Source organism: Panthera uncia, chromosome A2 (assembly GCF_023721935.1).
Source record: "Panthera uncia isolate 11264 chromosome A2, Puncia_PCG_1.0, whole genome shotgun sequence".
Lineage (NCBI taxonomy): Eukaryota > Metazoa > Chordata > Mammalia > Carnivora > Felidae > Panthera > Panthera uncia.
The window spans coordinates 14,531,955-14,549,010 of record NC_064816.1 but is presented as its reverse complement, the minus strand read 5'-3'; the positions used below and the strand labels follow the sequence as shown (position 1 = coordinate 14,549,010).

General features: G+C 45.0%; 1 protein-coding gene across 1 annotated transcript in view; it reads right to left on the bottom strand.

Moving 5' to 3' along the window:
- Positions 1–16,794, bottom strand: part of SACM1L (SAC1 like phosphatidylinositide phosphatase) — a 43,142-nt gene extending 26,348 nt beyond the window's left edge. The window contains exons 1-5 of the mRNA XM_049642567.1: positions 16,720–16,794; positions 14,036–14,110; positions 9,628–9,777; positions 6,631–6,690; positions 5,673–5,706 (exon numbers count right to left, since the gene is read on the bottom strand). Of these exons, the coding sequence (XP_049498524.1) occupies positions 5,673–5,706; positions 6,631–6,690; positions 9,628–9,777; positions 14,036–14,110; positions 16,720–16,794 (394 nt within the window). The remainder of the gene's footprint in view (positions 1–5,672; positions 5,707–6,630; positions 6,691–9,627; positions 9,778–14,035; positions 14,111–16,719) is intronic.
- Between the last annotated feature and the right edge of the window lie 262 nt (positions 16,795–17,056).

Here is a 17,056-nt window from a genome sequence, read left to right as displayed (position 1 = left end):
CATTTATAGAAATCATATGCATTATTTCCAGGTGACATTTGAGTCTATTTACCCTAGCCAGAACGACTCCATCTTTAGGAGAAAAAAGGGTGAAAAATATGCATTCTTTTGGCGTTCTTCGTGAATATTCACGAGCCTTTAGCACTGTACTATTCAATTGTGAAGTTTGGTCAAGTCAGCAAGCCTATATACAAGGACATACAGACAGTATGTTTAAGTGGTTCATTACACTGTTTCTATTTAAATAATATGATTTCCTTTCCCTGCTAGCCTCAGCCGCTTTCTAAAAGTAAAGTATTACCCACATCACCAAAAAACCTACCCTGAATGAAAAACCTAACTTTAAAATAGTTTTGCCTTCAAGTAAGAAATGGGGGAAAAAAAGGGGGGGGGGGAGGGGGGACCTGGCTACTGCAATTTGAAAGAAAAACAAAAATACGTCCTATTCGTTAATTACGAATATAAAGTACCCACAACGGTAAGCCCGTGAAGATTTACAGATCAAACTGTGAATGAAGGATTATCCACCAACACACTCTGACTCTACTTTTTCCTTAAAACAGGAAAAGTGAAACGGAAGATGGAAAGAGAGCAGCTCCCTCAAAAGCTTTTCCTAACATAAAAACTGTGTCCCCAACAAACCCAGCAATGGCACGTGCTGGACACTCGCTCGCTCCCGCTCGGCCGTGCAGAGGCCTCCACCCCTGCAAACTCCCAAGGCACGGGCCTCTCCACCTCACGGCCAAGGTGAAGGAGCTTCTGGAGAGGGCGGACCTCTTCCGTTAAAACGGGGTTATTAGGAGATATAATAAAGAGAAAAAAATACACAGTGTATCGAGGTATTTACAAAAACAGCCATGTCTGGGGAGCTACTGCCTCAGGGACAGAGGACTTGCGGTTGGGCTGAAGGAGATGGTCTGATGCTCTTCGTTTCTCATTATGAATGAAATGCCACTCACTGAACCGTATGCTTAGAGTTGGCCAACATGGCCGATCGCAGTGAAGGATGTCTGAGCGTCACAAAAACCATCACATACACGCACACGCCCACCCACGCGTGTGCCCCCGGCACCCCCAAGCACCCAGAGCGGTCAGTCACCCCCCCTGCATCTAGCTCCCCTGCGTCCCGCCCTCCAAGTGAGGACCACCACCCACTCAGCCCATCACTCCCTCGCTGGTCTTTCTAGCTCTGCACCGAGCGATCCGTGGTTGAGGCGGATAGTTTTTAACCCTTCTCACATAAAAGGAACTCTCCTGCGTATGCTCTCCGGGCTCGCCGTATCTGTTCCACAACACGCGTGCGGCTCGCTTGCTGCTACGGCCGTGTTCCATCCACCGCGTGCCTACTGGCTGCACTGGCTTGTCCGTCCTACTGTCCAGGCCGCTTCCGGTTCTAGCTGGCATCGGTGGGGCAGCAAACGTCCCTGCATCCGGACGTGGGGACGGCACTGCCAGGCCACGGGCTATACTTGTCATCTGATTGTATCAGGAAGTGCCAAGTTCTCTAAAGGACGACTCTGACTCTTGGTCTCTACCAATGCTTCATCTGTCTGTACGGGTAACAGAAAGACAGGCTTCTTTCATCGTCTCAACGGCCTTATCTTCCTTCCTTCCTCATTTATTTGGGTTTGCCCCATGCTTCTTTTTTATAGGTAACACTTTCTTAACATGTAACTTGACTCAAATTATCTACGAATTTACTGTCCAACTTCAGAACAGTACCGAAACCCTGAGTCTAATTATCTGTTCCTTCTCCAACTCATCCAAGTATCTTCTTGCCCAGAAGTAAGCAGGCTCCACGCTGCCAGCACAGACGTGAGACATGTCGAGCCTGACGTGGGGCTCGATCTCACGAACCACGAGCTCATGACCTGAGCCGAAATCAAGAGTTGGACACCTGAGACACGCAGGCACCCCTCCATCCTGCCTTAATTTCACCACCCGCGACCATGACTTAAGAACACATGGCCTGCTTATATTTGAGTTTTATAAAAAAGCACCACGTTCTTGATAAACTTCAGCCCTTATTTCCACCAGTAGGTTCCCAAGATTCATGCTGGGACCGCGTGAGCCAGTAGTCCCCTCCCCCTCAGTGCCCTGCGCCATCTGTAAGGACCACACTACGAAAGCCCTAACTCTTCTTTGACGGAACTCACGTTAGGTTAGTAAGTGGTGCTGTGAACACTCCCGTAAACACCTCCTGGTATAAACCTACTGCGTAGGCATAGGGGAAGTTCTGGTAAGTTCACAAGAGAATGCCAAGTCACTTTCAAAATGATGGTACTGAGGGACACGAGCGGTATGAATTCCTAATGATTCATCCCTCTCTTTGATCTGATACCATCAGACGTAACATTGACTCATCCTGAGCTCCCAATTCACTTTTCCTTAGAACCCACAGCACCGAAGAAGAATCCGAGGCAGTATTTATTCTTTCCCTCATTCACCCATTCCCTATTTCGGGCCAGGGCACAAAGATGAGTCAGACAGGAGCCTGCCCTTAGAGAACTAAGCGTAGCATAGAATACGACTGACTGCTTTATGAATCATTTCCTCTGATTACAAGACAAATCTACATACACTTTAGAAAATCCAGAGAGCACGGAAGAAACGAGAAAGTAAAAACCATACAGCATCTCATCACCATGATATAACTTCTACCACGTGAATACATTTACTTCCTTCCGGTCCTTATCAGTGAGTTCCGCCCCGGGCCATCCACTGCCACTCGGGTGCCCATGCCACACTTTCTCAGCCTGCAACAATCCTCTCTCGTTCCACTCACACCACTGTTTCCTGTTCCTCTGGGGGAATGAGAGCCAGGCCCACGTGCTCCCACCACACCTGTCTGCCAACTAGCACCCGCGTACACACGTCTGCTTCCCATCCACAATGGCAGAGGGCCGGGGCACTAGCCTCCACCTGTCACACGCTCACGGACGTCACTGCAGCGTGTGACTGTGCTCTCACCTTCTTCCGTTTTCCCCTTCTCCAAATCCTTCTCGTCGGCAGCTGGTAACATCTCCCATTTGGGGAGGAGAGTGGGGGAAGCAGGTACGTAAGGTCCCTCTCGAATGCCCGTATTTGACCAACCAGCACCCGACGACCCCCGTGCCTGCAGACGGTCTTCTCACTTGCTTCGGGGACCCCGCGCTCACTTGCGTGGTCCCCTCTTCCTCACTGGCCTTGGCTGCTTCATTTTCATTTCTCCCACCCTTCGCGCTCCCTCACACTGACGCCCCCACTCCACAGGCCCTTTGTGCTCACTGAGGCCTACAGTCCGTGGCTCTAGCATTTCCTCGCTCTCTAGAACTCCCTTCAGGCCACCTTCTCTGTTTCTCCAAGACCTTTTCTCTTCTCTACACATATTCCTTCGATGAGCTCATCAGCTTTGTGGCTTTTTAAATGCCGTCTGTGCCCAGAGGACTGTCAAATTTACATCTCGAACGTGAACTTCCCTCGCAGAGGCCAGTCCCCGAATCCATCTGCTTCCATGACACCCCTACTTAGAAGCCACACAGACCTCAAGCTCAGCGCGTCCCAATGGGACTCCGGACCCTCTGGCCTCCCTCCCGCCTCCAGGCTCTTCCACACTCCAGAGGAGGGCTCCCTTCCACTTACTCTGGCCACGGACCTCGGATTCATGCTAAACCCCCTTCTTGCATTCCCCACGTACAATTTGTCAGAAGGTTCTAGAACCTGGCCACCTCCACCACTGTCACTGTTACCGTCCTGGTCCCGGGTACCACGACCTCTCACACCTGGATTACTGCAACTGTCTCCCAATTATCCCCTGTATCCTCCCATGGCCGCCTTTGGCCTGTTCTCTGTCTCCGTCGCAGTGACCGTCTCACCATGCCAGTCCTCTCGGCGAACCCCAAGTTTCTTGTCACGGTTACAGTGCAAAGCCCACAAGGCCGGGCATAACCTGGATTCGGCTCCTCCCCAGAGTGGCTCCCACCTCCCCCTTTCCTGCCTCCAGGCCTCTGTTCCCGCCTCTCTCTCTCCATGCATGTCAAACACTGAAACTGCATTAAACAAAGGCGAATTTAAAGCTTTAGATTTAAAGCTAAATAAGCGGATAGGCTGTTTCTAAAATCACCCAGAAAAAGTAATCTCATCTGATATTGCTGTCCATCTGTCCATTCACAATCTCATTTTAGAAACACACACACCACACACACACACACACACACACACACACACACCTGTCCCAAACCCCTAAAAGCACTACCTAGATATGTTGTTTATTTTAGTTTTAGGAGAACTTAGAAATATTCCGGGGAAGGGGAGGGGGCACAGACACCGAGTAAACAAGAGCTTTTATCCCCAGAGTTTCTGATTTTTATTCTCCCACAACTGTGAAAAATGTTTCCTCCAAACTTTTTCTGCTTTAAGTATAACAAGAATAATTTAAAGACATCATGTTAACGTAATGAGCATATAAACCCCAGACTGTTTCCTTAGTAAACTTCTTGGGGGTACCTGATACAAAGATCACCTCCGTTTCTGCAGGGAAATCACAGTGCTGACTATGGGCACTCAGTGGCAGACTTCTCCTTTAACGGCAGCTCACTTTGCTTCCCTATTTTAATCCTGATGTCGCTGGTAAGTTTTTAAAGTGAACCAACAGGGTGTCCGGGTGGCGCAGTCGGTTGAGAGTTAAGCCGACTCTTGATCTTGGCTCAGGGCATGATTTTGCTGTTCCTGCTACTGAACCCTACATCGGGCTCTGCGCTGACAGGGCAGGGCCTGCTTGGGTTCCTCTCTCTCTGCCCTTGCCCCGTGAGCACACACTCGCTCTCTCTCAAAATAAGTAAATATTAAAAAAATATAAAATGAACTTACAATTGGATAATCATGATTAATTCTGCATGTGCGCAGACCTTCCCCGGTGAGCATTATTCTTTGTGTAGCAACTATTCTCAAGGATTCGTCATTTCACATAACCAATATAATTTTTCATGTTCGTTCTCCTCTCCACATCGCTGGTCACCCTAGTTCCTCAATCTAACTTTTTTAAGGGGAAGGGGAAGTCTTCCTTTTAATAGCCAGGCTCAAACTACTCTTTGAACTACTTCGTTTATTGGGACAAAATCGAAGACAAAATCGAATGAAGGCAAAACAAAGTGTGCGTACTCCTTCTTTAAACCGCCAGCCCTTGGGGCGCCTGGGTGGCGCAGTCGGTTAAGCGTCCGACTTCAGCCAGGTCACGATCTCGCGGTCCGTGAGTTCGAGCCCCGCGTCAGGCTCTGGGCCGATGGCTCGGAGCCTGGAGCCTGTTTCCGATTCTGTGTCTCCCTCTCTCTCTGCCCCTCCCCCGTTCATGCTATGTCTCTCTCTGTCCCAAAAATAAATTAAAAAAAAAAAAAAAAAAAAACGTTGAAAAAAATAAACCGCCAGCCCCAGAATTCTTGAACAGAGAGAATAATTCAGTCTAAAGAGCTCATTAGAAAAAAAAAAAGAAAGAAAAAAGGAAGGGGACCCATGTATAACCACTATTCTAAGATTTTTTTATGTTAATGGCGGTTTGATTTTGTTATCAAAAGCAATTTCGATTAATCCTAAAATGCTTTCCTCATACAACTGGGATTGTTCCTAAATCTGCCCCATGAAAAATACTGACATAAAGACTGCCACATTAACCGAGGAGCGACGCTATGTAAGGATACAGCCATGTAACACGGGAAGAGCAAACCGGTGGACCTGAAATGAAGAGACACATTACATTTAGGAATAAATATGCTTTCAAAATAAACAAAAAGGTGCTACATAAAATATTTTCATACTATACAAAAATATTTGCACGTCACGGAGGTAACATGCAAATACAACCAGGTATGAAGCTTAGGGATAACTTTCTATTTAAAGAAAAAAAATGTCTCTAATGTCCCCTTGTCTTTTCAATTAAAAAACGTTTAAGAACGTGATACGATCATTTGGGCCTAAGTGTTCAGATTCTGGAACGCTAAAAAGCTACGTGAAGCTGCAGGAGGTTTATCCCCTGTCCCGTCCTCTTTGCTGAGGACGACTCGACTGCTCCAGGGAAAAGAGACACCCCTGCTAACTGCTGGAAGCTCATATGCCTCTTCCAAAAAAGCACAGCAAATGCCAAGAAGCAAAGACACTGGGCAAACCTATGTACCCAGATTCAATATGCTATGCTTCCTGGCTGGGCTTCCCCGTTCACACCGCATGTGCACGAACGAAGGACAGAGGAAGGTGACATCTGTGCGTGTCTCTCCTGGATGACTGAAGACCAACGCAGAGCTCTCACTTTCCCAGGGACCTCCTGGGGCCCCTCACTTCCCATCACTCACCCACCAAGGCCCATTCTCTCTCTCTCTCTCTCTCTCTCTCTCTCTCTCTCTCTCTTACTCATAGAAAGCAATGCATTTTTATGCAAGTATTTTTTCTCTTTTAAGGCTTCTGTAGGAGATCAGAGTAAATTAACTGGGCTTCTTCAAACCAGAAAATGGGAGGGGGTAGACCTGTCAAAGGCTGTAAGTTATAAAGTGAGTTCAGTGAGAAGTGTTGACTAAAATCCCTAGTGATTAGGCAGCCATTTTGTAATACGTATTCAATTAAAACTTGGACTACGACAAGCAGGTTTCATCTAGCAGACCTCACCTCTGGCTGCGCAGAAAGTTCTCTTAGAAGATGACCATTCCATACAAACCGCTGATCTGCCTGAGAGAGAAGATTTAAAATTAATAAAATGTCTCCTGCCAACCTGAGTTTCTACGGAGAGAAAACTATGAAACGATCTATGTCTCCACCTGGTGGCTACACGCAGGTCTCGTTGACCGGCCAAGCAGAACCTCCCCTCAAATCCGCCCCTCCTCGGGGTATCTCAGGTCTCCCCGGCTCAGGCCAGCGATGCGGGCCCAGAGAAAAACGCATGCGTCCTCTGGAATCTGTCCTTCTCTTACCTGTAGTCAACTGCCAAGTCCTCCTAAATCTCTTCCAAATCCACCCTATCTCCTGCATCTCTGCTCCCACTGCCCTGGCCAACAGTTGACTCCAATCTAACCACCACAACAGCCTCCCCCACCCCACCTCCAGCCTCAGCCTTGCCCTCCCCACCCTTCCCTCCGCATGCTGCCGGGCAGGAGCTCTCGAATGGGACCCGTCTCCTGGCTGCTGGGAATCCTTCAGATTCCCAGCTCGCTGTCCCCTGAAGAACAAACCTCTGCCAGCCCCTCCATCAACTCCCTGAGGGCATCTCTGGCCACTCTTTCAAACGATAACTGCAGAAGAGGTCCCCTCAGCAACGCAGTGGATTAACTGATTCTCTCCATTCTCTTTACAAAACACAGCGCTGGCACTGTCCCTGCCCCTCTACAACCGCGTCCCCAGGAGGTGGGGGGTGGGGGTGGGGGGCTCTGGCAGTCAGCCGCACCCAGCCTCGCTCAGCACACACCTCCCAGGTTCAGGCGTGTGCCCCGATCGCCGTGTTCCCGCTGTACCTGTTATTCATTGTTACAAAATTAACTAAATGTCTTACACATCAAGGAAATAGGGCTTAAGAACAAACTACTTTTTATAGATGTACAGCTGAACGATATGGAATTGAAAGTGGTAAAAGGCAAGCTGCTAAAATAATGCTGCTGTTGGATCCAGAGGGGCGGCAGGTAGAGAAACAGAATCTACAGGATTCTGCCAACGGATCACTCTGCGGGTGTCCGAATCTTTACAGACTCAAACTGGAAAGTGTTAAGGATGTACTTTACGCAGGAATCGAGGAACCCCAAATGAAGAAAAGCTTATAGTCCTATATCAAAAAATGGACCAGGGTAAAATTTTATGTTTTAAGTTAGATACAATGTTTAAGGTCTATATGGTTCATTTGTCACTCTCACGATTTCCTGCGTTGACTTTAATGGACTCTGAGTAGCTGACAAGTTCACTTCCCAACACGTGAGATGGCTTCCCTCTCAGTTTCGCAACAGTACCGCCACCATCCCCGCCTGGAACCCTCCCTCTCCCGCTGTCCCCTGACCAACAAGGCCTATTCAGCATCCGCTCAAGAGTACCTTCCTTTGCAGTCATCCCCAACTCCCCCAGACCCAGGGAGACCCACGTTTCCCTCGGAAGCCACCCCATTTGGGTACATGGCTCCATGACAGCTATGGTTCCTTGTTCTGTGACTGCCCGGACCTGTGCTTCCCCAGGAGACTGCAGGCTCCCACGAGGGGCCGTCCTTTTCCCTCTGTGTCCCCACTGGCTGGTACAGTGCCTGGTACACAGCAGGTATCCCAGAGACATTTGATAAACAGATGGAGAATGTGACAGAGCAACTCCTTCTAAAAGCAACAGCCTCTGTGGTTAAAAGCCAAATTTCACGATTGCTTAGCTTACATCTGAATTTGCATCCAAGCCTACATACGATTTTACTAGATTAGAATATAATATCTTAGAAGAACCAACTAAAGTACTGATTTAGGCTGAACTATATGAAATTATCATTTTTATTGGTCAAAAATGATCAATTACTGGCAATTTCATATGGTCTAACCTAACAGGTAAGACAGCAACCTTTTAAATTCTGTCTGCTCCCTAAACACATCTAAGGTTTATTAATAAAAATAAAAAAAAAAAAAAATCAAGGCAGCAATTATCCAGGTTCCTGAAGAGCAGGAATTTTAGGTTGATATCATTTGAGACCTACTTTTAAAGATACACTCAGGTTAAAAAATTAAAGGCAGGGCGCCTGGGTGGCTCAGTCGGTTAAGTGTCCGACTCTTGATTCTGGCTCAGGTCATGATCTCATGATTCGTGGGATCAAGCCCCACGTCAGGCTCTATGTGGAAAGCACAGAGCCTGCTTGGGATTCTCTCTCTCTCTCTCTCTCTCTCTCTCTGCACCCCCCCCATGTACGCACTCTCAAAGAAAACATTAAAAAAGAATTTTTTTTAAAAAGGCAAAACAACAAAAAACTCCACCTTAAAAAGGTATTTTTCAAGCTCTTAAATCAGTAAGTTCTTACTTTTCTAGTTGCAAAAACTGCAAATGACAGCACTGCAGAAAGAACGCTGCCTGCTGGAACATTAACTTTTTAATATAATTATGTTGTTAACATGAACAACCGTTCTACTACCCAACACTGAGAGCCAGGAAACTACCAACATGTCTGTTTAGACTGGATTTCTGAATACTTTACACCGGTGGTTCTCAATCCTGTCTGCGTAACACGTTCAGATTCTGGGATCCCGACTTTGCTATTGTGATGGATACTGAGAACGTGGTATGTTTTCAACCCCACACAGGATCCTGACACAGCCAGGATTGAGAAAAATCAATAAGCATTTTTATGGATGAAATAGAGATATGCCCCTTAAAAAAAAAACACCCCAAGGGGCACCTGAGTGACTCAGCTGGTTGAGCATCTGGCTCTTGATTTCGGCTCAGGCCACGATCCCAGGATCATGGTACCTAGCCCTCTGTGGGGCTCTGCACTGTTAGCTGGAAGTTTCTCTCTCTCTCTCTGCCCCTCCCCCACTTGTGCTCACTTTCTCTCTCTCTCAAAATAAACATTTTTTAAAAAAGAAAAGAACTCAAAAAACAAAAATAAACACATTTTTAAGAACCCTAAAATAAGTAAAAATAACTGAAGACAAAGCTTACCCTTTCCAAAAGACTCATTTCTTGGAATTCTGGGCTCGTGTTGGACAGCCGCTGCAAGGTGTGGGTCAAATCATATGTCGTTGAGAAGTAAAACCCATCCACATTCAGGACATGGTTTAACATCGCTAGGAAAGTTTTATTATCTTGTAACTATAAACAAAAGGGAGAAATATATCAGTCTGTCTCATACTTGAAAAGGAATCTGCCAGAAACATTAAGTGCGGCCCTGTTAACTGTCACCGGCATAAGGACTGGCAGGGAGGACGATGCTCACCGTCCCCCAGGACTGAGGCCACTTCCTGACACGGAGGAAGTTCGATAAACAGCATAGGGTGTTGTTACCTTAGATGACTGGGTCGAACTCCTGGCCTCGGTATCCTTCAGTCTTGACTCTAAAGGGCACAAGTTATTTTAACACAACACCACCGCCTCAGGTTATGACCTCCTGCCAGACTTTTTGGAGACAGATTCTTCCCTCTTCGTAACACCCCTGCTGGGCTAGTGTTATTACCCTCATTTGACAAATGAAAAACATAAACTCACGAGAGGCCAAATAACACAGCGAGTAAATAACAAGGGAATAATAACCGTCCTCATTCCTACGAAACTTCACTGGGCTGGAAGGGAATTAAATTCTTTTTTTTAATGCAAAGATCTGAAAAAGAAATGTCCAGTAAAAATAATACTCATCTTTACTTTCTGATAATTATCTTAGGTGACTTTCCCAATGAATATCCAGATTGACGTATATTTTTATCCTTGTTTTACAAAACAACTGATGTTTGGTAATGTTTGAGGACTATCAAACGATTAACATGTTAATGTGCATGTTACAAACCTACATACTATGAAATTTTGAATATGGGTTCATATCTTTTTTTATTTTTTAAGAACAAAAGTTCTAAGCCAATTATATGCAGTGAACAATGTGAAAATTAGTTGCACAGCCTGAAAACCAAGTACAGCAACAAGAAAAAACTGTTCAAGTCAATGTTATTGGGCTATTAAATAAATACAACCATTTCTATTGCCTTAAATACCATGCCTTACAGGAAACGAATATGTCAATATATATTAACATATTTAGTAAAAAAGAAATTTTAAGTTTATAGTATAGGAGCATATCCTACAGTCTGATTTAGTCAACAAGGCAGCAAGTGCTGGGGCTCATTTTTAGAAATGTCTACTATGGGAGAGTTATGTGTTACATGTTTTAGGATCCTACGTTTTCTTTTGGAAGCCAATATTTTTGTAATCTTGGGACTAAAAATACAAGTTAAAATTTTGAAAAAGTAAACACTGTAAATAAAATCACAGTTAGACAAACACTCAGTAAGTGTCAATCTCTAAACATAGCACTGACTTAAAAGTAATTTTCAAGAACCAGAACAGGGTGATGCCACTCGTGTAATTTTTAAAAAAGACTTCAAGCAAAAATACTGTTTGAATATGAATACAGGTGATCTTGATTTTGCATGAGAGGGTGGGACTGTGAATGACCATGCGATCTTAAAGTTGATCACCTTAACCATCTTAATAATCAATGGGAAAAATTGTAATTGTGATGTGAGCTTTAAAAATTTTTTACCAAAACATTAAAAACTCTCTAAGTTATAAATGTACAGGGAAATGAAAAAGTATTGAAGCTAATATTTAGTACACTGTAATTTGTTTATTTTTAATTTTTTAAGTTCTACTTCCAGTAGAGTGGACACACAATGTGGCGGTAATTCCAGGGACACAACACGGTGAGTTAGTTACCCTGTAACTTAAAACATTAGAAACGATGCAAATTAAAAACGTTTTCCTTCTTGTAAAGCATCTATCAAGAGTAGCTTGAAGGGTGCTTACCTTCTTCGCATAAACCTATGACGCAGAGTCTCTCCTCTACCCCTGGCCAACCGTCCTACACCTTTCCAAGTCTGAGCCCGCTCCCCACGCCTCATCCCTGCACTCCCAACGTCACGGGACACCCGGAGAGTTCCTTCCGGGTGAAGTTTCTCGCCGGCATGGCTTCCTCTGGGTCACCCTCAACCTTTTCTTCACAACAGCTTCCCCGTGAACACGGAGAAGTTCACGTTCACTAAGACTTCTGGCCGAGCGCCGAGAGCCTCCTCAAGGGCCGGCGTTCCCAGGGTCAGCCACATCCTCTCCACCCCTCTTACGTTCACCCCGAAATTCACCTCTAGAGTTGCCGCTTTTTGTTTCTTTGCACTCCCATCTTTGCCGGACGAATCTGTTCGTTCGTATACCAAGGTAACTGAAATGTAGACCGCGCTGCTGGGGGGCTGTATTCCTACGCCACAGTAACTGCAATCCGGGCATACGGGAATCGCGCAAAGGGGGGCTGTCTGGGCATATACACACACACTTCTATTCACGTGTGTTAAGAGCAAAGAAAGCTTTCTCCGGACAAAGAGGGAATGAAATGGAGTGAGCGGAACTTCAAAGGCATCTCATATTTTATTTCTTGGCAGAAAGGATACGAAGTTAAATCTGGCTGTTGGATAGAGATTCGTTTTCTGTTTGTCCTTTTCTATACATATGAAAGGTCATAGTTTAAGAGCTTGAGTCAGTTAAAAAAAAAAAAAAGACCAATAAAACATACAAAGGACTTTTAAAAAGTACATTTTATGGCTAGGTATAAAGGTATGTAGGGGAACCTCGCTCTCTGCGCTGCTTAAATAATTAGGCTTAACAGAAATCCATCAAAATCCTTTGTTCTGCCCTCCCCTCCCCTCCCCCCCCATGGTACTGCTTCCGGTTCTGCAATTAGTAAGTGACCCCAGTTCTTACCTGAATATCAGTTAAGTGCAACATTGTCTTCTTATAAGAAAGGACGTCAAAATCTGTTGCTTTCCAGATTACATGATTGAAAAATTCACCTATTTTTGTCTTTTTGGTAATGACAATTAGATAATTACCTGCAAAAAGCAGAGCCAAACACACAGAAATATGAAATAGGCAACTCTAAAGCCAAAAGTAGCCTAACTCCTTACTGTTTAAACTCTAAAGGCTGGCAGGGCGAGACCTCACTGTGCCATACAGATAAAAAAGCCCATACTTTTTTAAAAAGGGATCTTATGATTTGTGACTAGAAACAACAGCACATTATTTAGAAAAGTTCCCACTGAAAGGTCAAACTGTTTCTCAAAAAAATAAAAGCAAAGGCAGTGATCTTAACAGATGGAGAGTAAAAGACTTCTTTCCCTCTCTCGCCATCCCCAAGGCATAGAGGCTTCTGTTAATGCATTTCCCGGTCCGGAGCTAAACATCATGGGTCATGAGATCGGACCACAGCAGGATAGATAACGTCCCGTCTATACCACCCTTATCTCCTTGAAGTCGGTATAAATGGCAGAGAAACGTACTGGGGCAATATAATCAGTCACTGCAACATCACAAAGGTGAACTGTCCAGAATTAAGAGGCCATCGCAGCACCGTGAACCCCGGCCGTGATCCTGGCCACCTCCTCCTCCCACAAATAAAACAAACTAAGCTCTTACCGTGAAATTAATTTTGAAGCCCTGTTCAAGGCTCTACCCACAAGTGCCCTTCCTGAAGTCTTCCTTGTACAACTCTCTCCCAGAACCAGTCACGCTGTACTGCGGTAATTCCCTACTTACATGCATCTCTCACTAGACTGTAAACTGCAGGACAAAAGGGCCCAGCATCTTCTCTAACTCAACCTCTAGCACGCTGCCTGACAGTATAGGAGTTTTTTTTTTTTAAGTTCAATGAGACGACATTTAGATAAACAAAATCACTTTCCTTAGTAACTCAGAACCAAGTAATATTCTCCAACATGCACTATGTCACGTTCAACCTCGATATGGGACTGATGGTATAGAACACTCTGGTCCATCAGCACATGAAAATGTTTATTTAAGTACTCTTAGAATTTACGAGGAAAGGTCTAGTTGACTAAGGATTTCAACTCTAGTTGAAATAAAACCAAAAACAGGGGCGCCTGGGTGGCTCAGTCGGTTAAGCGGCCGACTTCGGCTCAGGTCAGGATCTCGCGGTCCGTGAGTTCGAGCCCCGCGTCGGGCTCTGGGCTGACAGCTCAGAGCCTGGAGCCTGTTTCAGATTCTGTGTCTCCCTCTCTCTGACCCTCCCCTGTTCATGCTCTGTCTCTCTCTGTCTCAAAAATAAATAAATGTTAAAAAAAAAAAAAAATTTGAAATAAAACCAAAAACAAAACCGGTGGGTTGTTTTGTTTTGTTTTGTTTAGCAGAACCTCAGGCTGATAGATGTAACCACCTGTCATTTGGAATATGTCACTTCTCGAAATCAATGACAAATACCTGACCTACATTATTGCCTAGAGCACAACAGGAGTGTGCCTTCGTCTTCTACCGTGTCAGTTTAATTACCTTCTTCGCCCGTCTTAGCTTATGTTCTTACCTGCCACCAGATGGATTGTGCCCAGGATACCAAATATTGGTCTTGTGACAGCTGAAGGAGGAATATCTTTCTTGACTTTAAAAGAAAAAAAAAAGAAAAGAAAAGAAAAATCACATAGAAAAAGCTCACTGATAGAAAAGGAAATTTAATCTGATTTCAGAAGTTACTTCACAGTCAATACTGTGCTAAGGATTCCTAAGCACAATGATTTGTGCTAAGGAAGCAGGGGTGCTTCATCGGTGTTAGACCTCCATTTTGGCAAAATATGAAATCATATGTCCATGTGACATGTAAAGGCCTCTGCTGTCTAGAGTCAGGTGCCCAAAGTAACATGCTTCAGGATCCCCATCAGGTAAATCGTGGGATACTTCTACGGTCATTTTTCAACCAGATTTATTCAACTTCTTGCCAGAAACTTAAGTCCCTGTCTATTTAAGAGAGTTAGAAAGTTAATGGAGGGGGGGGGGGCATGAATTTAATCTCAACATGACATTAATGGGAGGCACAGACCTGCCCGTCCGCCTCTACAAATGTGGACGAGACCCAAGGGACAAGGGGACAAGGGAGGAAGGAAACACAGGTGCGCAGGGAGGCACCACCATTAACCGTGACTTTACCAATAACGCCCTTATTAGTAAAAGAGCATCTTCGATGATAGGGTTCATTTCATGATTATTCAACTTTCAGCCTGGGTGTTTCACAAAACACACCTGTAGAAGTCTAGGGAACGATGCCCCCGAAGCGGGGAAGGCCGGGCCTCCCCATCAAGGGACTGACTTTGCCACATCCACCTCTCTTCCCTCTGCCAGACTCACACCTCAGGGGCGAACAAAGGAGGCGAGGCCTACAGGGAAACACAGCTATTCCCAGCTTCCTTCAGGGCCGGCCATGGGGGGGCTGCCCAATGTTTCCTCCAGTCCTAGTTTAATTACCATCCTAGAACTAACTCATTCTGAAACACCGCTGCCAATCCGCGTCCTGTTATCCTGAACAAAGTAATTCTGAATAAGGTCTGAGATTCACCTCTGTTTCTCTGTGATTCAATTTACTCAGCAGTGCCACAACGACCAAACATGACAAATGGGGCAGCGCACCGAAAAGCTTAGAGAAAATCCTGAATATACAGAGATCATCTGATAAACTTAAGGTACTATTGATTGATGGAGCTCTAAGTTACATTAACTGCAGTACAAAAGCAATAAAACAGGTAATTCCCAAGAATACATGTTAGTTTTTCATGGAGGGAAAAAACAAACAAACCCCTCTTTTCATGGCAATGGTCTGGATTCCCAAAAGTTAAAAAAAGAAAACAAAACAACAGGAAACAACTAGCAGAGTGAGCGTGAGTGAGTCAGCCCCTCATCACCACCGGCTTCAGGTCCAAGTTATCTCCTCACGTCTACTGATGACCACTTGGTGTCCTTCCTACGTCCAAGCTCTTCATGACCTTCAGCTTTGACCCCTCAAACGGGTCTGTGGTCTCTACCCACAAAGAAATGTCACTGAAAGGTCAAAAATAATTGAAGGGAGACTGGCTGGCTCAGTCAGTTGTGTATCTGACTCTTGGTTTTAGCTCAGGTCATGATGCCAGGGGTCATGGGATCGAGCCCCACATCGGGCTCCATGCTGACTGTGGAGCCTGCTTAAGATTTTCTCTCTCTCTCTCTCTCTCTCTCTCTCTCTCTCTCTCTCCCTCTCTCCCCGGCTCACACTCTCTCAAGAAAGCAGCTACCAGCTAATAGATATAGGTAATGCCAAATTATCAAGTGAAAACAGACCTCTAATTCCATCTGGTCAAAGAAAAACTATGGATGGTACTTATCAAAATAACCAGGTAACCAAGGAAATAGAAATTTATGGCCATCTCCTTCTTATACTTTACTATCCTCTGTATTTTCATATTTCACTTTCTCCACTCAAAGGATATATACTGTTTACTGAACGCTTACTCTTTGGTTACTCAAATATCATACTTAAAAAACATACAGAGGACTCTGTGTAGAGGTGAATATTTAAACAACTGAAATATGACATTCTAAATGTGATACCACCTGGTACATTAGTCACCGAAATTATTTCGCATGTAATCAGAAATCAGTGTTCCATACCATCGGGAAAAAAAATTGTTTTCAACACCCCAGAGAACCAAAACCAAAATATAACTGGAGAGACAGACAAGATATAGACAGATACAGCTTAGGAACACTGCTTGCCTAAAACGTGAGTTTTAGTCAGTGACACATATCTAGGCATATATATATATATATAATTTTCCACTTACTGAATTATCCTCTTGGTCATGAATATTGTCAAAATCAAAAGCAGCTGTTAAATTTCCACACACTTAATGTTCAAACAACTTTCTTACACTCAAATACCCTAAATCTTACAGCTAGAAAGGAAGTAAGACACCAACAAAACCAATCCTGTTAGAGCACAGATGAGGGAACGGGGTCAAGAGATAATTATGTTTTTAAAGCCTTACAGATGGGAAAACTTTCAATCCGATTCCTCCTTTTTCATGAAATGGAGGAAGCCTGAGATGAATGCATAAAAATCAAACGAGGTGGCAGGGGTTGCCGCAGCTCCGGGAGCCACACCCCTGCGGCGTTTACTTTAATGACCACACCGGCAACTTCGGTACAAAGTCCTGCCAGCCGCCTCGGCCCCTGGCTGTGAAATACCTGACAGGGTGACTTCTGTGGACACGCGATCGATGACAAGTACGTCATCCGCTCCGTCATCACAAGCTTCCACATAAAATTTTTCAGGTGTGATGTGCCTAAAAAGAAATGTAAAGCCATAAATACCTAAACCAGACAAAATGGAGACTTCTAAAAATAGGAATACTTTTTAAAAAGCTGCTTATTGTAAGAATTTCAGCAGTGCTTACATCCGACATCACACTGATTTCCCGGCTACCGAAGAACAGTTCTGCTGTCCTCACACATGAGGTGTAACTCTTTTCCCTTGTGTATTACGCTCAGGAGGTTTGCGGGGGGGGGGGGGGGGGGGTGGCCC